The 25,723-nt window shown below is 41.8% G+C and overlaps 1 protein-coding gene across 2 annotated transcripts in view; it reads left to right on the top strand.

Moving 5' to 3' along the window:
* Positions 1–5,604: 5,604 nt before the first annotated feature.
* The window catches only part of PRKCA (protein kinase C alpha), a 148,602-nt gene continuing 128,483 nt past the window's right edge, over positions 5,605–25,723 (top strand). For both annotated transcript variants that reach the window (XM_084298211.1, XM_084298212.1), the window contains exons 1-2: positions 5,605–5,869; positions 8,643–8,674. In XM_084298211.1, the coding sequence (XP_084154337.1) occupies positions 5,697–5,869; positions 8,643–8,674 (205 nt within the window). In that variant the 5' untranslated portion in view covers positions 5,605–5,696. The remainder of the gene's footprint in view (positions 5,870–8,642; positions 8,675–25,723) is intronic.

Raw genomic sequence — 25,723 nt, forward strand, 5'->3', positions numbered from 1 at the left:
TGGCGGCATGCACAAAGAAGTGCATATCCTGTGTATTCCAGCTGATAGGATTGTTTTCTTCTCAGAGTTATTCTCTAGAATAAACAAACTATGGTACGTAAATTACAGTTCCCTTTATCTGTGATAAACGATACTCAGCTGTCAAAAATGGTATCTTGAAGTACAGCACATACATCTGCTCACACCTCATCTTCACTTGGTAAACTGAGTTTGTTCTTACAAAATTATCATCCCTTTCAATACCAGATTTGTATGAATATGATAAATAAAATATACCACACCATGCTGTTCATATTGAAATAGTGGGAAATCTGACTTTGGTGTCAGCGACATGACATCACGTGGCCCATAACAAGCATAAAGAAACTTTAAGTGTTGTCCTGATGTAGCATGGGCTGTCTGATGCTAGGTGTACCGATATTCCAAAACACACGTTTTCCAGCTGTCAAGTAATATAAAATAATTTATTCATTGTCCTATTCAGTGTCAGAAAAGCACACTGGTGATAACAGCAGACTATCAGGAAGTGTAGTGATTCTGCTTCCCTATTGTTTTGATGGACACATTTTAATCTGTGAGGGATTGTGTATGTACACATCTACCTGCAAACTTAAACACTACCTGTGTGGCTTACATTTGTGTTCAAAATGAATGAAGAAAATACAGAGTATTGAGGATAACTTTTCCTCTGCAGGGGTAAAGTAAAAATATATATGTGTTTAATTTAAGATGAAAATAAAATTCAGAAAATGGTGTTACTGGTGCAGGCAGGGCCCATCTAACTGAGTATTTTGTCTCCAACGGTGGCCACAGGTGCACACTGCAGAAGTGAGAACAAGGCAAGCAGATATGATGCTTCCTCCTTAGAATTTCAGTTTCTGACCACTTTCAGGTTAAGGAGATTTGGGAGCCAGCTGTGGCCTATGGTTAGCAAAATCGTCTGTCCCTTCCAGAGACTTGCTCCCCCTGAGCCCCCTGTAAGCTGCTCACAGCACCGCTGGTCCTTGTGCTTGGTTCTTCTGGGCAATTCCAGGGGACGATTGTCCATGGCAAGAACCACCTACTTTGTTTCCTTTGAACCTGTGTGCCATGGTTCTCTAAACAAAGTAATAGAGGCGCTCTTGTTTAGCTGGTACAAGAGAGGTTTGTTCTTTTCCACATGGTTTGAGTGCTTTGTTTGTATTTCGAAGTCTGAGTCTTTCTGCCTTTTTTGTGTGTGTGTATGGTTGAAGACTGAAAATTTGCCTACACAAGAGAATTGTTCTGATGCACTCAAAAGAATGTGAATTACTTTTTGGAAGTGATATTCGTAATTTTCCAGAGAGACTGCTGGTGAGGAGGCCAAAATCTGCAGAACAACAATGATAGCAAATATTCCAGCTGAGGCAGAAATTTTTATTTATACAATCTAGAAAGACAAAAACCCATGAAATGTCCCAAAGGACCCCCATCACATTTCAGCATGTAACAGCCTCAAGCTCTGATTCAGCTCTATAAGTAGGAGATATTTCAGCATGCTTCTAATACACCTGAGATATGAGAAAAGAAAACAATAGGTTGTCACTCAGTATTCTGATGAGAACATTGATATAAAAAAAAAAGATATATTTTATCCTCAATGTTCTGTATATCACCAGCCATTTATTTCCAATTCTATGGAGGGCTGCTGTGAGGATAATTCACAGGCAGCTGCCAGCTATCTGTATGGCAGAGGGGTTTGCACCACTTTCAAGGAAACACCAGTTGAAATAATGGCACCATCTAACAGGTAGCAAGGAAAGTAGGACTTTGCTAATGAGGGTGTATCGATGAACTGCAATTGCATCCCTGGCAAATGATCACTTATATCATATACCATTTTTTGTCCTGAAATTTTAAGAAGTAGATTTTCTGTGAAATTCCATTTCTCATAAGACTTTCTGTGGTTTGTCTTCTTCCTGACTGTTTTAATGCATACTCAAACCTTTGCATTAGTACTAGTATGTGTGAACAAGCTGTCACATGGAATACTTTAATAATAAAATCTGTCTACTGATCCAGTACTTCCAAACCTACAGCATGAGGAACTTTGAGGGGAAAAAGGCAGAAAAGAGAATCTGTCTAAGTACAGAAAGACACGGAGGTGTACAGACTCTACATGCACAGATGCAGAAAGACACAGACACCAGTGCTGCTATAGGAAGAAGCAAAATATTTCTACCTCCTTCTCACCACTCCAGTAACAGGCAAACTAACGCTCACACGTGTTTAGGTTACCACATCCTACCTTTTTCTAAGTTTTGGGAAAACTTAGGGTACATCATTGCCAAAGTGACTGAGTAAAAATAATGATTTTGGTGGGGAATGTGTAATAGGGTCTGGAAAACTTATAGATGTAGCTGACATAATCTCCTAATTAACAGCTATTGGACAAAATGTAGCAAACAGACTTGAGAAAGGGAGCTTCAAAACTAAAATCTATAGATTTCAAAGGGAGAAACAAAGAATGTGTTGTAAAGAGAAAGAAACAGCAAAACCTAATTTTGAAATTTGACTGAATCCTGAATTTCAGTGGAAACTCATGACTGATATTGATCTCTTTATGGCAAAGAGCTATCCCAGGGTTGTTGCCAATGCAAATGTCTCATAAGGTGACTGTGTGGAAATTCATTTGAAGGATAAGACTGGATGAAGCCAATCATTTTTAGACAACATGTTTTCAATGATCAAGTAGCCCTTCCTAAAAGGGGTTCAGAAAGTAGCTACTTGTTCTGATAACTCTCTAGAAAAGGAAGTGGTTGTAATTGTTTTGAAATATAGGGAGAAATTAGGTTGTGAACTTCCTCATAGGTCTCCAGCAGGAAGTGATTCCAGTTTGTTGAATACTTCTCACAAGCAGGAAATAATAAAATAGAGCTACAACTGCCTAAGACACTGGTGAAGGTGTTCTTGGCTTTGTCTTTGAGTTAATCTGATGCTGTGCAGAGCCCATAAATCAGGACAGAACAATTCAGGCCCTTTTTGTTTAGGGAGGAGACACCTTTTTACTGCTTTTTAATCAAAAAGTCACATAGGCAATAGCAAGTTGACCCAGCAGATGAGTAAAAAGAGAAGGCATTTCATAGGCAGCATAAATACCCTTAAGAAACCACTTTGAAAATGGACAAAGGTGCTTGTCCTTACAGAGCAGGGATAGTATTGATGCAAATATAGATGGGATTAGAGGAGCTGTGTGTGTTTCAGCAGTCATCTGAATTTTTCAGGGAAGAATTCATGCACCATCCAATGGGAACTTGTAGTAGGGATGAACTCTGCAGGATGTTACCCAATATTCACACAGGAGTAAACTTGTTATCAGATGACCCCATAAACCGTGCTTTGGAGTCAGGAATTCTGAAAGCTGCTTGCTCGAAAAGCTGGTACTCTGATTAAATAACCACGTATATGCCTGAACACAAACAGCGATAATGCTGACTCCTTGTCCAGATGGCCTGACTCAGAAACAAATTGCAAACACTACCCTAAGCAGAAGGGCAAGGCAGGGGCTGCTGCTGGGAATGTGCGCACTCGGGAAGGGCTGGCAGGCATCTCTCCTCCAGTAATCTGCAGAGGAAGCGTGAGTTCCTGTATCACCCACAGGACCTGAAATCAGAGGGAAAAATGGGTGTCGAGGCAACTGAAATCCTCCCAGTAAGAGGATGCTGCTGTTAGGACAGCATGTACTGAAAGTGTCTGGTGAAAGGGACGTGGTCATTGTGAATGTATCCTGGGCATAGTGAAAAATTCTTTACATTTAAAGATGAATACATATATTTACAGATGTCCATATATAAAAACATTGCATAAGTGGTGTTCATCCAAAATACAATAGCCAGGAGAGTTACACCTACATACATCAAGGGAAGGTTATGGTGTCAAAGCAGATTACCTGAGGGCTGCTGTGCACCCACAAGGGACTTTTTCCCTTGCCTCAAGTGCCTGTTCAAAATGTACAAATAATTAGGAGGGTTTGACATAAAATGATTGCTTTACAGATGCAAAGTGATCCCAGCATGATCTCACAGTGTCATGACCAGCAGGGTTTGGCTTTTCCCTGGGGCCTAACGAGGCGATCAGCAGGTGCTGGAAATAGGAGCCTGGGACACGCGCCAGTGTTTCAGTGAATGAATCTTGACCGGAGTCACTCCCAGGAAAGAAACTGGAATCCAAAATGATTCAGCAGGTTTGTGAGATTGTAAGGAACTACAAAATGTACAGACTCCCCCAAACCTGGTGCGATGGGAGTTGTCTAATTCAGGCAGATTCTCCAGTTTCGGTAGTTCTGTTTGTAACACTGCACTAAAGGAAAGGAAATAAATACATTCCATATTTCTTGATAGAGCACTTAATGAGAGTACAAAATGTTTCTTAGTGCTCCTCATGCTTTGGCATAAGTTAATTAAGACAAGAAAAAATCCATTCCCGCTGAAGAGGAATAAGGGATTTGAAACATCTGTGCATGATAGGTAGAAACCAAATGAAAAATCTTTCCATTGTGTTGCATTTCCGATCAAATTTGAAAATAGTCACTTCCAAAATAGGGGTCTGTGAAGGAAGGGCATATGGCAACAGATTATAGGGCATATGGGCTGATTCCATAAGCTTAGAAAAAAAGCACATCTATCCCTGTGCCAGTTACTTGGAGGCGGGCCATGGCCATACCAGTTCAGCCAGGCTGCACCCAGAAACCTGGGTTTGAAAACTAGGAACGGGACAGATAACGTGTAACGAGTAATTTCTGGTCCGTGGCGAATGCCTGTGTGCACACCTCCCATCAGCAAGACTCGAGTTAATTAGCCTTCTTTCGTTCTCGTGAAATAACAGATATGACACATGCTTACACAGACGCATGGGTGAGCAGAGGGGTGGGGGAACTTTTATTGGGCATCCCTTCTCCATAGCGAAAACTTGTGGCCGAGGGAATGGCATTTATTAGAAGCAGGGATGTTTAGGACTTGTTCTCTTTGTTCAGCGCATACGGTGCAGTTTCAGGTCCATGCAGCCATGCTTGGTGGGCCGTTTTCCTGGGTGTACGAAACACTGGCTGTGTGCCAGGTGTGCAGCTCACATTTCCACGTCCAGAGACGTGTGAGCGCTGGGTGTGCAAGGCGAAGGGACCGAGCCGTAGGATTCCCGAGTGCTGTGTGTTGTACGGGCAGACACAGGTGAAGAGTTGGGCACGGGGGGCTGCTGCAGGAGATGGGGGCTGCGTGGGGGGCGAGGTGGGGGTAATGGGGCCGGGGGGCAGTGCACCCCTGGGGGCTGCAGGAGGGGAAGGGGCCGGTGCTGGGGAGGGGCTGTCGGTGTCGGATCGTGCAATGGGTGTGCAATGGGTGAGCAGCGCGTGCAATGTGCGTGCAGTTTGTGCAATGTGTGTGCAGCCAGGCAGCCCCGCAGCAGGTGCCTGCTCCCCCCCGGCGTCCTTCCAGCCTCCCCCCCGCCCCAATCCCGGTGCCGCCCCGCCCCGGGCTCGCTCTGCCCCTGCGGGCGGAGCAGGAGGCGGCGGGGCCCGGGGCCGGGATCCTCCTCCCGCTCCCTACGCCCCGCTCCGACGTCAGGCAGGAGCGGGAGGCAGCGCCCACCGCCGGGGCCGGGGCCAGAGGCTCGGCGGCCGCCGGACGGGGCGGACGGCGGCGGAGAGAAAGGAGGAGGAGGAGGAGGAGGAGGAGGAAGGCGCTATGGCCGACGTGTTCCCGGGCTCCGAGCCCGCCGCGGCCCCGGACGCTGCTCGGCGCTTCGCCCGCAAGGGAGCCCTGAGGCAGAAGAACGTGCACGAGGTGAAGGAGCACAAATTCATCGCGCGCTTCTTCAAGCAGCCCACCTTCTGCAGCCACTGCACCGACTTCATCTGGTGAGGATCCCCCTCTCCTCCCCGACCGCGCTCCGGGGCTCCCGCTGGGGGCGGCCGCCTTCCTCCCCCCTCCTTTCTCATCCTCCTCTTCCTCCCTCCCCCGGAGTCCCCCGGTGTCGCCGTCCCCGGGCAGCGCCGTTCCCCTCCCGGCCGGCTCTGAGCCCCCTCCTGCCACCACCAGCGGGTGCTGGGAGTGGAGCTGAGCCCCCCCCGGGGTGGGAGGGAGCCGGTCCCGGTGTTTAGGGGTGCCCCCCGCCGTGCTCCCTGCCTTCCCCTTGGCACCGCTCCGTGCCCCCCTCTCACCCCGGCATGGGGGGCGCACGGTGCCGCCCCCGCCGCCCTCCGCGGTCGTCCCGAGCAGATTTAAAAAAAAAAAAAAAATTAAAAAAACCCTGCAGCCGGAGCGAGGGCGGGGAGGGAGGGAGCAAAACTCTTCCTACAGCCACCCACCTCGCTCAGCCCAGCACCTCCCGGCCGGGCTCTGTGCCCAGGGGGGGGCCCGCTGTCGCCCCGCGGTGACCGCAGCCCGCTGAGGGGCTGGGGGGGCTGCAGCCGGCCGGGGAGGGCGCCCCGCGTGTGCTCATGCGCCTGGGCACAGCCCTGTGCCTGCCCTCTGGAGTTCCCTTCCCTCTGCACGCCCAGGGAAAGGCTGTGCCTGCTCCTGAAACGCTTCAAAGGGGTTTGAGGTGTAAGGGGGAGAGTAAGGACGGGGAGCTTGGAGAAGAAACAAGGGGGAAACGGGACGACTTCTTTGCTTTTTTCTCTTATTTATTTATTTATTTTTTCCTTATTTGGAGGAAAAAATAAAAAAAAAAAAGCGAAGTTCAGCGTTGTAAAAGTTAGACACCTCAGGGGAAGTGCCTCAAAATGAATCCGAAGCAGGCTGAGCTGCAGGTGGGGGAACGCGGCGGGCTCCTTGTCCGCGGCGACAAGTGGCACAATAAAAAACAAAGCCAAGGGCTGCGGTGAGAAAAGGCACCTGACAACAGGATGGGTTTGAAAGTGAAAGGATATCCTGTTGCTGACAGGTGGCAAGAGGAGCTGCGCTCTAGCCCTTTCCTGCTAGCGAGGCTAGGAAGCTCCGAGCATTCATCAAAGGAGCATGTGACAGCTCTGAAACTTGTGTCGGTTCCTCGGCTGAAGATAGGCAGGTCTTGAATAAGTGCCATGCACCGTGAAAAATGCTTCATCTATTTCCAGAGCGACACGTGGCTATTAACATATGCTTTAAGGTATAAAGAATAGTAAAAACAGCCTTTCAATGAGCTGTGCAGAGACTTTTTCCTTAGATTACACTTGACCACGTAACATTTACTGAAATAATTCCGTGCCTCTCTGTCTTCTTAAACTGCCTGACTGGTTTCTGAAGTGCTGCTGTATTTCCCAAACCTTTTCCTTAAAACATGTTGCTTCTGCCAAGGGAGAGGGGTACTGCTCCCCGCTGACCTGGGAATGTTCAGCTCAGGCACAAAGGCTGGCGGGACTGTTGGAGCAGATACCGTAGCGATGCCCTTTACAACAGAGACCGTCTAAAAAGACAAAACAAACAAAAAACAACCTAAAGCCTGTTTCGTGTTCTTAGTTCTGTTGTCCCACAATTGCATTTGCACTCTTGCCTGTTCCTTGTGTAAAGAGAAGTGATAATAGCAACAGAGTGACATTAGGGTAGTGTTGCAGGCTGCCAAGTAAGCATGCAACGTTGTATTTCTTCTGGGTTTCTTAGTTTAGGCCTATCTATAACAACACCTGGGAGTCTTTTCAGTAGAAATCTAGAAGATAGGTGAAGTTGTATAGTGTCCCTTTCCACCTGATGTAACAGTGTTCTAAAGAGTTTGTCCCTTCTCTAAATAAATTAATAAAAAAGTGGGAAAATGGATATGCTTCTTAAAAATCACTTCTACAAAGTTCCTAATTAGACTGCGTGTTAAGTGCCAGCAGCCTCCTTCCTGGCTCCTGCAGTGCCTGCCTCTGGTGGGTTTCTCTCTTGGCGTAAGCAGCTCCGGCTCTCCAGATGAGAAACATCCTACAAAGAGGGAAAATGCAGAGAAATGTTTATAGATCAGATACTCCAAACATTTATTTTTGTGGAAAGAGAATGTTGAATGTTTAAAGGTAAACAAATAAATACAAGCAACAATGGGGCAATTTGCTGCAGGTGTTGTAACTTTGGAGAGCATTTTGGACACGTGTGTGTGGCTGTATTCACTGGGGAAGGACTGTGTGCGAGTTTGTTAGGAAAATGAAGGAAGTAAGCTGGAAGAATAACCAGTATGAAACCAGTGGGTCTGTTGTCTTGCTTATATTGAAACAAGCAACCTCTTTAACCTGCCTCCTTTGCGTACAACAGGCTGAGGCACTGGTGTGCATCGCTAAAATTGGGATTAGAAACTGTCGCGTTTGTTTCTTAGGTCTTCTCTGGAACTTGGGTTAATTTTATATTGCTGTTAAGTATAGATCTGGCATTAAGTGAGTTGCAATATTATGCCGTAATCCCAGATGATAATAATTGTAGATCCAAAATAGCTTGTGAAATAATAATAATAATAATAAATTGTTGCCAGAAGCTGGAATTACGTAGCTGGTGACAGCTATTGTTCTCTGCTTTGCAACGGGTGGGCTGTTCTGTGGTGTACATTTTAAAATCTGTTGCTGTCGTAGCAAAATCTGTAGTAATTTAATAAGAAACTATTTTTGTGTTGTTATAGATCAGTGAAAGGAAATATTAACTAAACATACTAAGACAGGTGTCTTTTTTTTTTCTTTTTCTATGCAGGGGATTTGGGAAACAAGGATTTCAGTGCCAAGGTAAGCCACAAACGCTTTGTTGGCTAGTACGCTTTGTTGCGTCTTACTCTGAAGGTAGCCAAAACTTGCCTGCAGCAGGAAGGAAACAAGCCTGGAAAACATAAGCAGGCATCTTTGCCTGTATAAATTTTAAAGGAAGACAATTATTCAGTTAAATAACTATTGGTATTTATATTGTATACAGTGAACAATCAAGTCATTGTGATAATGCAAATAAAAAGATGTTATCTTTCTTAAATCTCTTCACAGTAAATGTCATATAATCTGCATATAGTGCAATTTCGAACTTTTCTTGAAAATAATCTGTGCAATTTAGCTTTTGCAGAGACCATTTTTCACATCAGAAGCTCTCGTCTGTGTGGGCGTCTTGGAAAATGGATTCACTTTTTAGTCATATGGCTTCCTTTCATAACCCAAAGTCCCTGTTTTTAATTTTCATACGTTGTATGTTTAGGAGGACCTTTGGTTTGAATTACATTTTAGGACAGGCAGCATTTTTCTCTGATAATGTAATATTCAATTAAAAAAAAAAAATACAAAGCCACCAAAAAACACACCAATTTAATAAATTCTGCTAACCTTGAGAAACTGAAAACTGATACAGTAGAAGATAACTCTATGCATGCAAACCAGAACATGAACTACTATATTCTCACATATTCTGTGCTACTGCCAAATTCTTATCATTATTCAGCATTTAATTGTAAAATAACCACACCCAACTATTGTTCTTCCTTTTCTATGTCACATGCGTACTGATGAGGCTTTTTGCTGTCCCTTCTCTTCCCCCACCTTCTCCTTCTTCCCTCCCACTTCTCCTGCAGGTGTACCTTGTGTATGCATTAGCTCACCTTTTGCTTGTTTCCTTCATTACATGTTTTAATGGTCACTTGCTAATGCTTTAGAGTGTATTGGACTATCCTGAATGCTGTGTTTACTTATTAGTTGGTGAAATTACGGATTCTGTGGTATTTTTGTGAAAATTTATGTTAGTTGGTACTTCCTGAAGTTAAGCCTTTGTGAAACTGAATGTAGATGAGATGCCTTTCAAAGATGTTGCAATATATTTTTCTTTCTTCAAGTAGAGACTTGCAGAGCGACTGTGGGGCATGGCTAATACATACAGTGAAAATGCTGCGTGCCTTGTTAAGGCATGGTAGGAATGCAACCACAGTTTTACCATGAATCTTGCATGCAATTTTGTCCCCGTTCCAAGATCTTACTATGAAATTCTGTGAATATCCTGCAGTTTTCTGCTACTCACCACTTCAGAGCAGTGCTATATGGGTCAGTCTCTGGTCCTCCGTTATAATGGAGCTGCATTTCCTGCTGAATCCCATTCAGGATGGCTGAGTGGTTTCTTGCTAAGGAATTATTTAGATGTTCATTAGAGATTTCCGTTGGTATATAGAAAATAGTTGGAGCTGCGCTTAAATTACATAGTTACCTTTCTTATGATTTGTAATTCACACAGTGCTGACTTTCTTCCCTCTTCTCATCAGGCAGCTAGTACCTCATGGTGGGTGCAGTCCCCTGCCAGATTTAGTGTGGCAATTTCTTTCCAGAATTTGGTTCTCTGTGGCTAGAATTCCTTCCATCATTGTAGCAATGGAGGAATAGTTTTTCTCTGATAATAACTAATCTTTGTGAAGCTAGCTAAAAATTTTAGTTGTCCCATCTTCCCTTCAAATGCCATACATAAACATAAGCAGGAATGAAAGCAATAGAGCTGCCTTTTTTTTTTTTTTAAAAATGAATTACTATCATTTTCAATGCTTCAGAAGTGATGCTTTTCAGCGAACTAAATAAGTTCTAACCTGACTTCTGTCTTTGAGAGTAAACTTTTCTGCAGTTTCTCTTTAATAGGGAGTGTTGCACTCCAGTGTTTTTTTTCTGTATTCTTACACAGTCAAAAACTGTAAGAAATATGGTTGGTTTTAATTCCAAGTTTCATGATAATTTGTGGCAAGTTATTGGTGTTGCACTGATAAGTTCAGCAAATGTTTTAACTAATAAGTTCAGGAAGTGGTGGTTTGGGTTCTTTAGTTTGTTTTTCTGAAATTCTCATTCATTATACTTGATTATAATCAAAGAGCATTTGTGCTCTTGGGATGATAATCTTGAAAATCAAACAAAATAAAACTTCCAGGATAGACAGCTGAATCAAACGTTCTCTTCAGTTTTCTGGAGCTTCAGTTAGCAAGTCACCAGCTAAAGCTGAAAGGACAAATGTAACGATAGAAGTCAGTGAGCATGTGAAGAATTAAATAAACCTGTGTGAAACTAGAAGGTAGGTTGCAAAACAAAACAAACAAACAAAAATAGCTTTTTATTTTGCTACCTTTACAGAAGAGAATGGCAAATGAAGAACATAATGGAAATTTCAGTATGACATGAGGGAAAGGAAAAAAATATTACAGTGACAGCTCATGGTATAGCTGAAGTCCTTGGTTTGTCAGAGTTTCCACTGTAAGAAGCTGTTCTAGCTCTGTTTTCAAGACTGTTGTTAAATCTCCCGCTAGACAGAAACCTGACACCAGGCAGGTTTCAGAGGTGGGTGGTTTTATTATTTCCAAAGTTGCTTTACGTTCCTCTGCCTTTGTTACCAAAGGGAAGAGGAAAGGTCTGTAATTATAATGCCCTGAAATTAAGTGATACTCGACTCTTCTAGAACAGAGTAGTTCAGTTGGAAGGGACCTACGGGGATTGCAGGGAGCAGTGAGGCCTCCTCTCAGCCTCCTGGCCTCCAGCCCAGACAAGCCGAGAGCCCTCGGCCTCTCCTCTCAGGACGTGCCTTCCAGCCCCTCACTGGCTTCGTCGTCCTCCTCTGGATGCATCCAAGCATCTCCAAATCCTTTTTGTATCCACACTGTGCTTGAGGGGAGGCCACACCATACTCTTAGGAAACTGCAGTTATTTTACAAATATTTGTGCCAGCAGTTCATGATTTGAAACTCCTAACTTAGTGCTTATGCATTATTAAATGTTGTAGCTAACACGGTATGCTTTTAGATATTTTAAAACTTTATTTAAAAAAAAATGTCAATGCATTTCACATGTTATTTTGAAACCACACCCTCAGAATAAAATGACTTTATATATATATATATATATATATAAAAGTTGAAATTTAGTGTTTTACCTTAATGATATTTTTTTAGCCATTAATACTTTTTCATTTGGGCTTGCTTTGAGCCTTGGAACATGCTTTCAGTTGTATGTAATCCTTTTATATTTTCTGATTTCCATGCCTGTATTTCTGATGTAGCATTCAGCTTCAGCATTAAGCAAGAACCTTTAAATGCGTCCTTTGGAGTCAAAGAGAAAAATTTCCATTTATTATGTTAAAAAGCTTTTCAAAACTTTTTTTTTATATATATTATTACGGGATCCCCATAAATTAGCGAAGGACAGCGAATTCAATTTTGGTATGGCTTTTAATGCCCTTAATGTAGCAGAGGTTCAGGATACAATTGCATTATTACCATGCAATTGCTTAGCAAGAGACAGTCCAGGTCCTAAGTAGTTTTTCTTCCTTAATGTGAGTTCTCTAATGTAACTACTGTATATAACAGCAAATAGACATTCAGAGTTGCTACTTGGGTGTACAACTAAGTTGCAGTATGTTATTTCATGGGGAGGCTGCAGAATTCTGTTGTGTTTTGATATGATAGGAAATTTGTCACAGAGAGGGCTTGGAGTCAAGAAGTATCAGTGGAGAAGTTCAGAGCCCATCTCTGGTAAGGTGTGAATTCAAAAATGAGCTTGAAAGAGCTGGATTAACTTTTTCCTAGGTATAATTTTCTTCCTTACTCCTATTTGTAGGATGCATTCTGCTGTTGTTGCTGGTTGTTGAAATTTGTGCTTTACTGTCTGTTTATACAAACATAAACTGTTCTAAAATACTGTGCTTTTGAAACAAGAGCTCGTGTTCTGCTGGTTTGTTTTTCTGTTGGTTTGTTTTTCTGTTGATTGTCTTTGTGGTAGTGAAAACATGAAGGTAAGACTCTTTGAGAGAGTTATGGCTTTGTTTGGATTTCTTAAGTTGTCAAGCAGAACAGCAAGCTGTCAGGGGCACTGAAAGCTTTCTTCTAACGTGCACCAGGAAACACTGCAATGGAAATGTGAAAAATGGAATCATCTAAAACATTTTTCTGAGTCTGCCACAGTACGATCGTTCCTCTTGTAAGAAATCAGACTTTAAATTAAGCAGCTTTTAAGTTAAATTTTGGCTTCATTTTAGTTTCAATATTCATTGCTACATTCTGAGTAGAATCTATATTTGTTCTTTTTGGTTTGATTTCTAAGAATATTTTGTGGGTTTTTTGGTTTTGCTTTTGTATTGTTTTTGTATCTTTTTTTTTTCAATGAGCAGAGCACAGCTAATAATGATTCACTAGGATTTGAAGAAGGCATGTAGAAGAACATGTATTCACATATGTTCTGAGGCTGATTTAAGTTTGGAACTGAAGGCCCAGCAAGTTTCTTGAGATGAAAATATATTTAGTTGCAGTAATACAAATGTAATGAACTCCTGCTCCTGCTCAAGGGCCTGCTGTTAATCCTCTCCCAAACATTCAAGATTTGTAGTCATTAACTGCACAATTTCCCCTTCTCATGTGATTTCTGCAGCATCTACTGAAGTGCAGTGTTCTGCTGTAGTCCAGCTCGGAAGTACATTTGGCTTGAGGATAATAATTGGCCAAGGAAGAGTTTCACATGCATTTTCTAATTTATGTAAATAGAAATTAGAGAAATCAGTTGAAGCAGCTGATTATATTTAGCTAATCTGCGTAACTATTGCTCTTTCCAATTTTGTTCTCTTAATTCTTTCTATTTATTTTCAGAATATCTCTTTATGAAAGTTGGATTTTAACTGAAGTAGCCATGGCAAGCTTTTTGAGACAGCTTGTATCATGCTAGGTGCATTTCCTCATGCAACTGGTGCTGGGCTAGTTAAACATCCATTGTAACTACTTCAATAGAGATAGAAAAGACCAAAGAACCCACTGGTGCCTCCTTCTTTTAAAATCTGTTTTCATTCAAAATGTTGTATTAAAGATCTTGTGGGGTGCGTGTCCAGAACTCATTTTTAATGCCATATCTGTGGTCGGAAGACTTACAGCAATGAAACCTGAACACCTGTGACCTGGTTTACATGTACGGTTTTTATTAATTCTCAGTTCTGTTATAGCAGGCTTGCAGGGGAAGCAGCACAATTAATTCTTTATTGTGGATAGATCAAGGGTTAGTTCTTAGTTTCCCATCCTGTTATTTGTGTTCCCCCAACAGTTTCTTGTTCATTTCACTACATTGTTTTCTTTGCAACAACAAAAGAAAAGTTAATAAAGAAAAATGCGTTACATTGCTGTGCTACTTCCCATACAAATGTTTTCTATCTTCCTTACTTGGAAATGTTTTTGCTGAGGGTGGATAAGCTACAAAGTTCCCCCCTCTGTGCCAGAGCTGTTTCTCTGGTATCATTATCATTTCTATGGTAAGAGCGGGTATTACTGACTGCAGTTTGAACAATGTGTGTGTTTTGCTGTGTGCTCTTTGTAGTAATTACTCATGTGCCTACAGTTTACATTATCTAAGGTTTCTATAAGCCTGAGACTGAGAAATGAATTCCATGGAAGTTGTTGCGAGTCCGTGGCTGCTGATACTTTCTGCATAGCTTAAAGGTCAACATGAATTCTTCGGAGAGGGAGACTTAATATAGATATACTTAAAGCAGCTGACTTTTTAATATATTTTCATGCATTTAACTTGGAGGTATCTGTTCAATAATGGAACCCAAGAGCAAAACAACAAAAGAAAACCAAAAACAACAACCAAACTGGGAGCAAAAACTGTGTTTGTACACAGATCATTTCCATCATTCCTCTGGCGAGCTTTGTCCTTCCCATTGGCCTTCTTCCCTCAGTCTAATCTGTGGGCTCCTTCTCAAAGGACAATAATTTTAATGATCTGCACTTAATCTGACATGCAGATTACAAGCGTGGTGATCTGATGCTTGTTATGCGTTTGTCTTGTCAGCTTTTATTTATCTTTTCTTCCCCTCCTTCAGCTGTCCCTTTCCTTCCCCTTGCAACATATGTCCCATATTGTGAGGAAACATGGGCCTGTTAATTGCCTGAGTGTAAGTCGCGATTCTGTTCCTGTTGAACTCTGACAGATCTTGGAAAAATTACTCATGTTCCGAGTTTTTAGTGGGAACAGCCGTGACAGATGTAGATAAAACTCCTGAGTCCCGATGAGTGTGGGTACAGAAGGAGTGCTGGTTTGAGCCAGGAAAGCTGCTTGGAAAGGTGCATCCCAGTCATCCCTGCTGACTGTGCCCCATAGCTGGTAGCACTGGGTGGCTCAGAGCACTTTTTGGGGAAACTAAAGAGAAAGGTGTGTTTTAGGAGCATGTTTAATGCCTTCCAGGTGCTAAAAGGTCTCCTGGACCACACTGCGGCTAATCCACTGTAACACTCCTGGAACATGGGTGGTGTGGGTGCTCTAGCAGCGTTTTCCTCTACAAAACTGCTCCTGTTGGAGCATTAATTGCTAATTAATGGAGATGTATACATTACTCTTCTGGCAGTTTTTTGTGCAGGGAAGGGGTTTTGTTGCTTCTGAGCATTGCTGCTATAGAAAAAGGTCTGTAGGGCACCTGCCTCAGAAGAGGGAATATTCCCTGTTACTGCAATCATGCATGTCACACACAAAAATAATAAATCTATGCATCAAATAAAAATAGGTGTGCGATCTACAATTCATTCAATGTAGACCATGACAATAAAGGAGAGAAATGTGCCATTGTACTACTTTTTCTTGTTTTCCTGGAAAATTGCTTGATATTGTTCTCGTCAAAACTGGAACATAATTACATTTTATCTAGCAAAAGTTTTTTGTTTAATTTTTTTTCCCTCTTGTATTACATTTCAAGGGCAGAAACATCTTCACCCTTCCCACACTTCTGACATGTGAAGTTTTGGTTTGTTTACTTGAATCTGTTCGATATCCCAGCAGTGTGTTCCAGTTAAAAGAAACTGACTGTTCCAGTGCCCTGGATGCAGTTCTGTGAAGCTCTTCAGCTTCTAATTAAACAAGTGGGAGTGATAGCTCATTCAGAGTTGACAGATAAACCAGTTTGAGACCTGGGGAAGATAAAGTTTGGCATATTCTTTATTTTCCCTCGTGTTTGAGTGTAATACTACACATCAACTGCTGCTACGCAGCCACATATGGTGTTAATTTTATACAAGATTTTTGCAAATGTAAATGACTTATGCCATGAGCAGAATTTAATGAAATGTTGGAAAGAGAGTTGCAGAAAGATGAAGAAAACAGATTTCCCTCTTGAGATGCATTGAGAATTATTTATTTATTTTTATTTTGTGTGTGTGTGTCTGGAGGGGATTGTTTCCCTTCAAGGTGAAGGGTGAAAATAATAAGTTATTTAATTAATACTTCAGGCTCTGTTCCCCAGCTTTTACTTCTGCAGTAGAAGGCATAGAAGTCTGAGAAATGACTTGTGTATAGGGGGTAACAGGAGCCACCTTTATGTGTTTGTAGTTCCTGTAGATGCTGCAAGTCGGAGTGCTGTATGATGAGGATGTGTAGGGCTCTAGAGTGCCTGGGAGGTGGTTATCGGCTGTTAACCTGTCAGTCACAGCTTTTTGTGAATATTGCCTTCCATGAATGCCATTCGTAACAATCACCTTGTGAGCCAGGCAGCCTAACCCATGCACATGTATCTCTCGGTGGGTTTCAGTCTTATTTACTTCGGTCTTTTAGTTATAATTTGATTTACATGAATACTTTCTCATTATTTACAGTCACTTTTATAGACTGTTGACCCTGTCAGAAGGGTGGCTATGAAAGGGCAATGGTCAACTCAGCTTGTGTCACCCATTCATTTACCTCATGTAATAATTAGGTTTTCTTAATTTTTCTTGCTTTCTGTTAAGAAAATTACCCATCTTCAAAACACCAGAATTGTAATTTTGAAGTTGTGTTGCAGCCATCACTCCTCTTTTCTTTGGTTTTAATCAAAAGAATTATATAAAGCTATTAATTATTGTATATCTTGTAAACATTTGCATGTAGATAAATGAGGCTTCTGATTGCATTAGAAGTCACAATTTTTAGTCTGCAGCAAAATTTTATGGAGATAATATTTCTGAAAACTATTTTCCTCCAAGTGATCCTTAATATGATAGAGTAATGAATAGTGAATATTGATAACAATTTAATTAACAGTTGTCAAGTTATAAACCTACATAAGTCTGTTTAGAAATTAGCCTTCCTTATGCTTGCATTTCAAAGGCACTAATAATGTACATGAGCATGTCTACTTGGTATATGTTAAAAATTAAATAGTAACTCAGATTGGATCAGATATTTTGCTTCGTTATTTTTCTATTCAGTGTGGGGAAAAGTACATGCTGCAGGGTATGGACAGAGGGTAGACATTCTCCTTTTGAAGAGCACTGAACTTCCCTGTGTTCAGTGGTTCTCTATGTCACTGTTTCTAAAGCACAAACATTTCACTCCTCATTTTCATTTAAAATTAATAGCGATTTAGCTTCCCCAGAATGTGTGATAAATGCATTATTTTAGTTCTTAATTAAACAAAACATTTTTCATGTGTTAGCATGAATTGGAGGAAGTTTCTTCTTTCAACTTTTAGCTCATGTCAGGTTTCTGTTTTGCCCTTTACTCACCAGCACGTCCACCAGAATCCACTTCAAAACATTGCTGTCTCGAGGAATTGGTCTTGTTAATGTTAAAACATTGGTAACTTTTACATTTTTGTGAAGAGTGCAGGAAGAAGCCTTATCTTGTGGTCAGCTGTTGTGTATATTAGTATTGCAGTGGGTTGATCTTGAGATTTTCTTGAGTAGCACTAAATCTTAGGAAACAATCGTGGTCTGTGTGCTTATCTTCCCTCTGCAGATAAGCTGAAACTAACTTCTGGCAAGTGCAAAAAGCTCCCCCTTATAATTGCTCTTCAAGTTAAATGTCTTTGCAGTTTCACTGTTTCCCTGTCCATTGCAAAATTCCCCGTGCACAGAGTTTTTTGGTGTCCTGTCTTTGGGTACCCCTGGCTGCCCAGTGCCTGCCTTTTTCTTCACCCTGTCCTGCTGCCCATGGGGCTGATGTCCCCAGCTAGGAGCCAACATCCAGCCGGAGGTGATGGGATCTCTGGGTGAAAGGGATGGAGGAAGGAACCTCGTTGGGAGAACCCAGGGGATGTCCCTGAAAACTGAGCATATTACTCAGAGCTGTTCTGTGATTTTGAGAGGTAGTGGGGGGGGGGGGGGGGGTGTTGCTGTTGTCTTAGGGATTTTTTTGTCTTATTTATGCGTTAAGATTACGTGGATCATAGGTAGAATTGTACCTGAGGCATTTCTGGTTTGGAAGTGTTTAATGGGTACTGTATCCCCCTCTGATCCACAGAGGATTTTTGTGTGTCTGAAGATGACATCCTGGTAGTTGGTGGCAGCTTCTATGCATCTTGATTTTCTCCTGTTCCCAAATCTTATAAAACTAATAGATATCAACCTAGCAATTCCCTGAATTTGACTTAGGTTCTTTATATTAGTTTATGAATTGCCTATGCAGTAATATTCTTGATTTGCCTCTAAAAGAAGCATTGTCCCACAACATAGCTTCTAAAGAGAGCTTTAAAATGCAAGTGGATATGTTTTAAACATTTTTCTTAGCGGCAATGTTTCCTACAAGATCATATAGTCATCAAGTCAACTGCACAGCATGCTTTCATATTAGATGGCTTTACTCTCTGCTATAATGTATGCTGCTGCCAATTGTTTCTCCAAATACTACTTCGAAGTGTTTTGTTCTGCCTTAGGTACCAGGTGTTGACACATCTTGTAGGCTGTAAAGCTGATGCCTGCCCTTGCCGACTTGCAGAAGGCAGGGAAGCTTATTGCTAAGATTCCTGCAAAACTCAAGTCCTGCTTCAGCTTCCTGGGGCTGTGTAATGAGGAACAGTTCATTTTTAATGACTCTGTGAAGTTCTGTTCATTTAATTAAGCTCAAGCATGGGTTTGCTTGGCTGAACGTTTTGCAAAACCAGAATTGTAGTTTGTCTATTATTGGTGCTGCTGTAAGGCCAGGTGTAATTTTCACTTTACTATACAAGTACGTTATGTTACAAACATTTAAGGGTTGTATTTTATTCATGACTTTGTTTATTTTATATCTGCATTTGGTGGAAGCAAGTGTTTTACATAATTTCTTCGGGTTTGGCTACTATATAACAAGTATCCCTAAGAAAAGAAGGTACCTTAAGTTCAGGGTACTTCTGAAAATCTGCAGAACAGAATATGGAAGGCTGCCTTAGTATCTGCGGCAGATATGAAACAGATTTTTTTTATTATTATTATCAGTAATAGAATAAAAAACATAATAATACTGTAAAATGCTCGGTAAAGGAGATTTCTGTATTGGGAAGACACATCTTTATTACCACTGCATCCCCTTCCTGGTTTCTCTGGAAGATCTTTGATTTTTGTTTGCTGCCCATGCCTTAAACGTCTCTCTGGGTCCATGGTGTTGTGCACATTTGTATTCATCTGCTGCAACTACAGCTCCAGTATTTAAAGTACCCAGTTGCTGTAATGGGCATACTGGGACACAAGAGTCCCAAGGCTTTTTACTGCTACTGTCATCTTAAGTGCTTTTGAATCCTGACAGCTGTATGATGAAACGTGGGTGGCCAGGTTAATGTTACTGCCTTCATGTTAGAAGACATTTAGTGAACGAATTCATTGATGCAAGGCCATACATTTATGGACGCGTCATAATTTTGGGGTATTGATTATTTAAGTAAATGTGTAACTGAAGATGGATGAAGGGAATAAGAGACTTCATCATACATCATTAACGTATCGGGGAGGTCTAATTGGGTTTATGCAGGTTTTTATAAACAAGCTTTCTGCAGACAGCATTGACAAATATGCTCAGTAAATTTTAATGAAGTCCTAAACACTCTCCATGAGGCTTATTTTGTGATTTAAATCAATAAATTAGAAGAATACTAATTGTAGAACTTAATAGAGAATTTGATTTTTAATAAATCTTGTTCTTTCTTGGCTTTTGTACAATTTATGCAAATATTGACCTTTGAATTCTCGTTGCCTGTGTTTCACTGAGCCTTTGAAGGGTGTGTGCGTGTGTATGGTATCATCTTCAGGCTTTTGTTGTAATAATTAAAAGGGCAGTGTCAGACATACAGATCATTTGACATCTAGCGTGGCAAAATGAAGAGGAAATTGGTGATAAAATCAGCAGGGTTTAATTTTAGAACCATCAAATGTGAAGTGTAGAGAATGGAAACTAGGTTGGCCAGCGGGCAGCGTAACTGATGTATTTCCAGAACTTCCAAAGCACAATTCACATCAGTCCTGCATTCGGACTCTTTATATCAGCGCGGGATCGCATTCACGTTGAGCTAATAAATGTTCCCCTTAATATTTTAAAACCTGGATCGTCCAAGCTGCTTTATGTGAGTGGATCAGTATCACAGTCAATAGAACATCTATCTATTCCATTGTTCTATATGGAACACCTATTGGGATCTGACCTTAATCTGCAGTTACCACTATAGGCTTTAGTACTTATTTTTATTTGCCGTGCAGAGATCTTCTGAATAACCAAAGCCTTGTATTACACAGAATTCTGTATTAATATTTAGTAAAGTAAGACTCCCTTCTTACAGAAAATAAAGTTTTACAGTTTAGTAATCTAAATGGGTTGGTGTTTGGACAGGTTATGCTATAATTTCACATATATTTTTCCCTGAAGTGGAAATTATTTGCATGAGCTGGTATTCAAATTTTGATAGCATTATAGTCTATTAATTTTACTTCAAGATATTATGTCACATAAATAATCAATATCATTTAAATCATGCTGGTTATGTCTGTAAGGGCAGAGCTGTAAACTCCATCTGAAAGATTCATTGGATAAAATACATGCCCCGTCAGGAGAGAGCTGCCAATTTGCAGACCAGGCACAGCAGTTCTCATTATACACACCCCACTTCTAACAGCAATGAAGAACGAGCCAGGAGAAGATACAACCCTTACTTCAGAGGTAACTCATAGGATGGCTTTGTCCCATGCACACATATAATGCCTAAAACCTCTGAGTGAAATCACCTGGGCGTGCTGTTCTTTGGAGTTCAGCTGTCTGTCAAAGCACAAAGCCTGGCCTTTGGGACGGGTTTGTTGCCACGTCCCAGCTAGCATGTGCCATCCTGCTCTTTTCCACAGTTTTTGTTGTGCTCAGTGCATGCGTAGTCCCCAGGGCCACTGCTGAGCACAACTTGAAGAGGCAGAGCTGGTGGTTTGTCTTGGACTTGGCTGCTTCAGCTACCCTGTGTCGTGCCTAAGTGGGTTGTGTATAATTGCTACCATGCTACACCGTGTTAATCCTGTTAGGAAAAAACCTCTGATTCTCAGCAAACAGAGATCTGCCAGACCTAACGATCCCAAGATGCCTGTTTGTTTGCATTTTCCCTCGTTTAAAAATAGTTGTCAATGGAGCAGAATACAATACACTTGAAATCTGTTCTTGGCAAGGAAGGCCTCACCACTTAAGACACAACTTTCCCGTAGTGCTGTTGGATTGTGTGTAAGGAAGGCTCAGCTGATTGTGTTTTGTGGAGGGAGGAACTTGCTCCTTAGACCAGGTTGGGTCTGCAGTTGCTGGTGAGTGTCAGGGAGAATGAGTTCTTCCATTCAGGTTATCTTGCTGTATGCAGTTAATAAAAATAAGAGGAAATAGAACAGGTGATGAGAAAGGGAATGACCTTGCTTGAGAAAGTGATCAGGAAGTTTTTTTTTTTTTTTTTTTTTTTTTTTTAATGTGCTATCTGTAATATTGATAAGAAAATGTCCTCCCCCCATTTCAGGCTATCTTGGAAATACAAATCACTTCATTCTAATTCTTGTTGCATGGGCAAATTATTTAGGCCTAGGTTGAGGCTTAAAAACAGAGACTTATTTGTTCTGTGATCTCTCTTTCAGCAGTCAGAAATTCATTCTGACCTGATGGTGAGACGCAGGGTAACAGATGCAGCCTTTGGATCAACCAGCTCCAGCTTTTGTGTTAACCAGTCATCAGGAAATATCACTAAATTACTGGAGTACAAAACGCATCTGTTGGAAATATGTTTAAGTCTTTTGTGAAATAAGATGGGAGAAACCTTGCTAGGGGGGGAGCTGCTTTAGTACCAGCTTTGTTGGATGGCAAAGTGTGGTCTATGTGAGTGAGCTCGTCAGAAACCTGAGCAGACCTGTTTGGAGTTGGGCTCCTGTGGCTTCTCTCCAACTGCTTTGTTCTCTGACAATCACCCCAGTGAATTCTGTGATTTACTCTGGTTTCCATCAGTTTGAAATCTGCCTGTGTGCGAGGCGAGGGGCAGGAGGCTAAAATGTGTCTGTGGCTTTCCGAGAGTTAGAGCTTGCAGTTTTTAGGTGCTTGGAATTCCTCATTTAGTCTCAACCTCACTGTGTTGCCTCCTTATTTTTGGAGGAACATGATCTTAATTTCTACATTAAAAGGACAGCCTTAGGACTGTGAATCAACCCTTTAATATTTCCTTAACCCTCACCTTTGGTATTTTGTTAATTTGTTCTAATGACATAATCCATGTTGCCACAAAGACAGTTCTCAAGGCGTGCTCTTAAAACCTGGTGCCCTGCGATGTTTCGTAACAGTGTGTCCCAATTCTGAAGCCTCGTGTCCTGAGGCCCTGACACGAGCACCCCCAGCATCTTCCCTTCACCACAGCCTCATGCTCTGCATAGATACTGGGAGCATCGCTCCTCCAGTGGCAGTTACAGCACAAGGGCTTTGCAAGGTGCTGAAAGATAATGAGTGCTGTGTTCCTTGCTAATCCAGCATAAAAAGCCAGTTTCTTTCATCACTCTTAGTAATGAATCCTTCCAAAAGTTCACAGGCTGAAAGTAGAAAAAAAAATCTTCTGCTAATGTGCCTTTTGGACTTGGGCTTAGGAGAGGTAGAATGCTGGTTATTGTGGAACATGTGCAGCGTCCGTGTAATAGTCCTAAAATTAGGCACTGCTGGTTTTAAAATGTGAAGTGCTTTGAAGTTGAGTTAGGATGTGGAAACCTCTCGGAATATCTTATTTGGTAAGTTGTCTCGTGAGACCAGTTAGCCCAGAGCTTCTATTGAACAACTTAAAATGTCAAAGCTTCCTTGGCTTCAGAACAGCTGTGTCCAAGAGGGTTTTTGTGTTGATCGGAAACTCTCTCCCTTCTGTAGCAGAGTGCAATAAACCATTGGATTTTTTTTTTTTAAATTCTGTTTTCTAATTCCAGATTATTTCCCTAATAAGAACCTTTTGCAGAGGTGGTGTTTTCCTTTAGGGTTAAAAAAAAATATCTGTGTACGTTCTCTTGAGAAAATACCAAGGTTTTTGAACACAACGTTTTACGTACAAATTCCTGATATATTTAAAAGGCAGCAGTTTATCAGAGATCCAGAAGTTCTAGTTCTCATTTATAACCTGTGTCTGCATACCCTTCAGCTTTCTTTTTGCACGTGCACTTGCAGAGCATAACATGCTTATGGGACTCTGAGCTAAAAGTATCTCAGGTTTCCTAAACATTGGTCTTCCTCAGTAATTTTGCATTTCTGTCTTCATTCAAGATTCCTGAAAATCACTGAAAATGCAACTGCATTACATCTTGTTTAAGTGTTAGAGTAATATTTGCTCCACCCATAAAACAGTGAAACTTAGCAGTGCTCAGGTGGTAGGTTGTGCCAGAATCAAGGACGTGAGATAAATGTGTAACAGACACTTTGTTTATGAGCGCAAGCACGACGTCTTGTGCAAAGATGGGTTTGTTTTTACCAGGATCTTTGTCCTGAAGAGTTTGAGCACTGAAGGGCTGAACCACTGTGGGACAGAGCAGGGCAGTTTGGAGCAGTGCTGCCTGTTTCCAGCCCCTCCTGCCTTCGCCCTTGCTCTTTATTCTGTGGTGTGTTTCGAGGGAGCTGCTGCCTTGTTTTCAAGCTGAATATTCCAGAGGAGGTCACTATCTAGAAGAAGGGTCACTTCACATTGCCTTTCACTGAGGAATTGTTATAATTTATCTGCTTTACCTGAAGAAGGAGTTATCTCTCTCTTCCATCCAGCTTTCTGTCAGGGAAGTGTATTCTCTTCTAAACCTCTTTTGCCTTCTCTAGGATGCTGTGCAAGTGAAGCGCTGTTAAAAGGAGAACAGATGTATAATGTATCCCTTTCTCCATGGCTGCTTGCTCTGGAGTAATCTGTCCCTAGGATCATCCGTTTAGTTGGCACTAATTCAGTTCTGTGATGAGTTTCTGTAAACTGCAACAACCCTGCCCATGCCAGACCCCAGCTTGTCACTGCTCCAACGTTGTCGTTTTATCACTTGCTTGACGGGTGTGAATTTAAATTCTGATTTCTTAGTTAAGATTTTATGCGTTTAGGTTGGGAAGTCAGTGCACTGCTCCCTTTTTTCTAGTCCCTTTCAGGATCTCACTGAGGAAATCCATGCGGGTATAAGAAATTTTGCACATCGTTTTGTACCCCAGCAGTGTCTGCCATGTCAGCGTTGTTAAATTGCAGCTGAAAGGCCACAAGCAAGGGCTGAAGAGGTAAATTTATGGTTAAGTCGCTGTTATTTGCACTCTATTTCTGAAATTTAGACTCCTTGTAGAGCATGGCGCTGTTTTTGGGCCATGGTTAAGACAAAAAATTTTATCCAGTCATGCTCTCAGAATCTTGTTATCAGGGCTGGGTTCTGTTTTCAAAGAAGAAGCATTTTAAAAGCTCGTTGCAGATGGCGTTCCATCTTTTGCAGATAATAAGGTTGCAATGTGTGACCAATGTGTCTTCAGAAAAAATGGGATGGTGGTGGATACTGCCACAGCCTTTGTGGAACAGACAATGATGCAGCAAATCAATATCTGTACAATTTTCATTCGCTTTCTGGTAGAAACTTGGTACAGCTGTGTCTTAAAAAGCCTGGAAAAACTATTTATAGTAGCGGATAGCAACAAATTCAGCATGCTATCACCATCTTTGGGATGTTTCCTTATTTGAAACTGATGGAATGATAGAGATGTATTAAAAATACAGACTCCAACGTGGCTACAAACCCTCTCATGCATGGAATAATTTGCTCACCTTGACTTTGTTTCTTTCATCCTGGAATGGCTTTTTCATCATCATACCCAGAGCAGCTTCTTTGAGCTCTGTTCGGGTCTGATGCTGCTTTGGTGGCCCTCAAGCTGGAGGGAGAGCACACAGGGTGTCCTGGGGGTTACCAGATGTGTGGCAGGGCTGTGTTGGAGCAGGGCTGTAGGGCCAGAAATGCCCTGCCCCTGGCACAGCTTCTGGGGTGGAACTTGTGTAAGGGATTTTCTTCTCTTCTCTTTGCTCCTCTCCCAGCCTGGCAGGGATTTGTGCCTGGCAGGGTTTACCTGCCCTGAATTCCTGCCATCAGGACAGGCATGTGGAAACGTAGGAGAGGGCGATGAGAAACAGGAAGAGGAGAAGAAGGAGCAGGAGGAGCTTTGGCAGAGGGTGAGGGACAGGAATGGGAGCTGGGTGCTGCCGGGCATCCTGCTCCTGGCAGCGGGTGGCAGCTGCCTGCATGCCTCGCTAAAGGTCTACCGTGTTTTTTGAACACTGGATGGCAAGCTGCAGGAACTGATGTGTTCCAAGGAGCTAAAACTTCCACAGGATATTGTTTTGCAAGTATTTGAAAAAATTCAGTTTTTGTCTCATCGCATTTTCACAACTTGGATCTTATTTGAAAGGAAGTATTTCCTTCTAGGTCTCACTGAGTCTTCAGCAGGGCCTTAGGTGTGGGTTGGCTTTTTTCAGTTACTGATATTTTATTATTAGCAATAAGTGAAAAGTGCGTAGTGATATTTTATTAAAGACTACTTGCATCAAACTACTTGCATCAAAGCTGTAATTAGTAAACGGCAGGATGCTCAGATCCTATTATTTTGCTTTGCCACTAG

The sequence above is a fragment of the Netta rufina genome, assembly GCF_964035555.1.
Source record: "Netta rufina genome assembly, chromosome: 19".
NCBI classification, from domain to species: domain Eukaryota; kingdom Metazoa; phylum Chordata; class Aves; order Anseriformes; family Anatidae; genus Netta; species Netta rufina.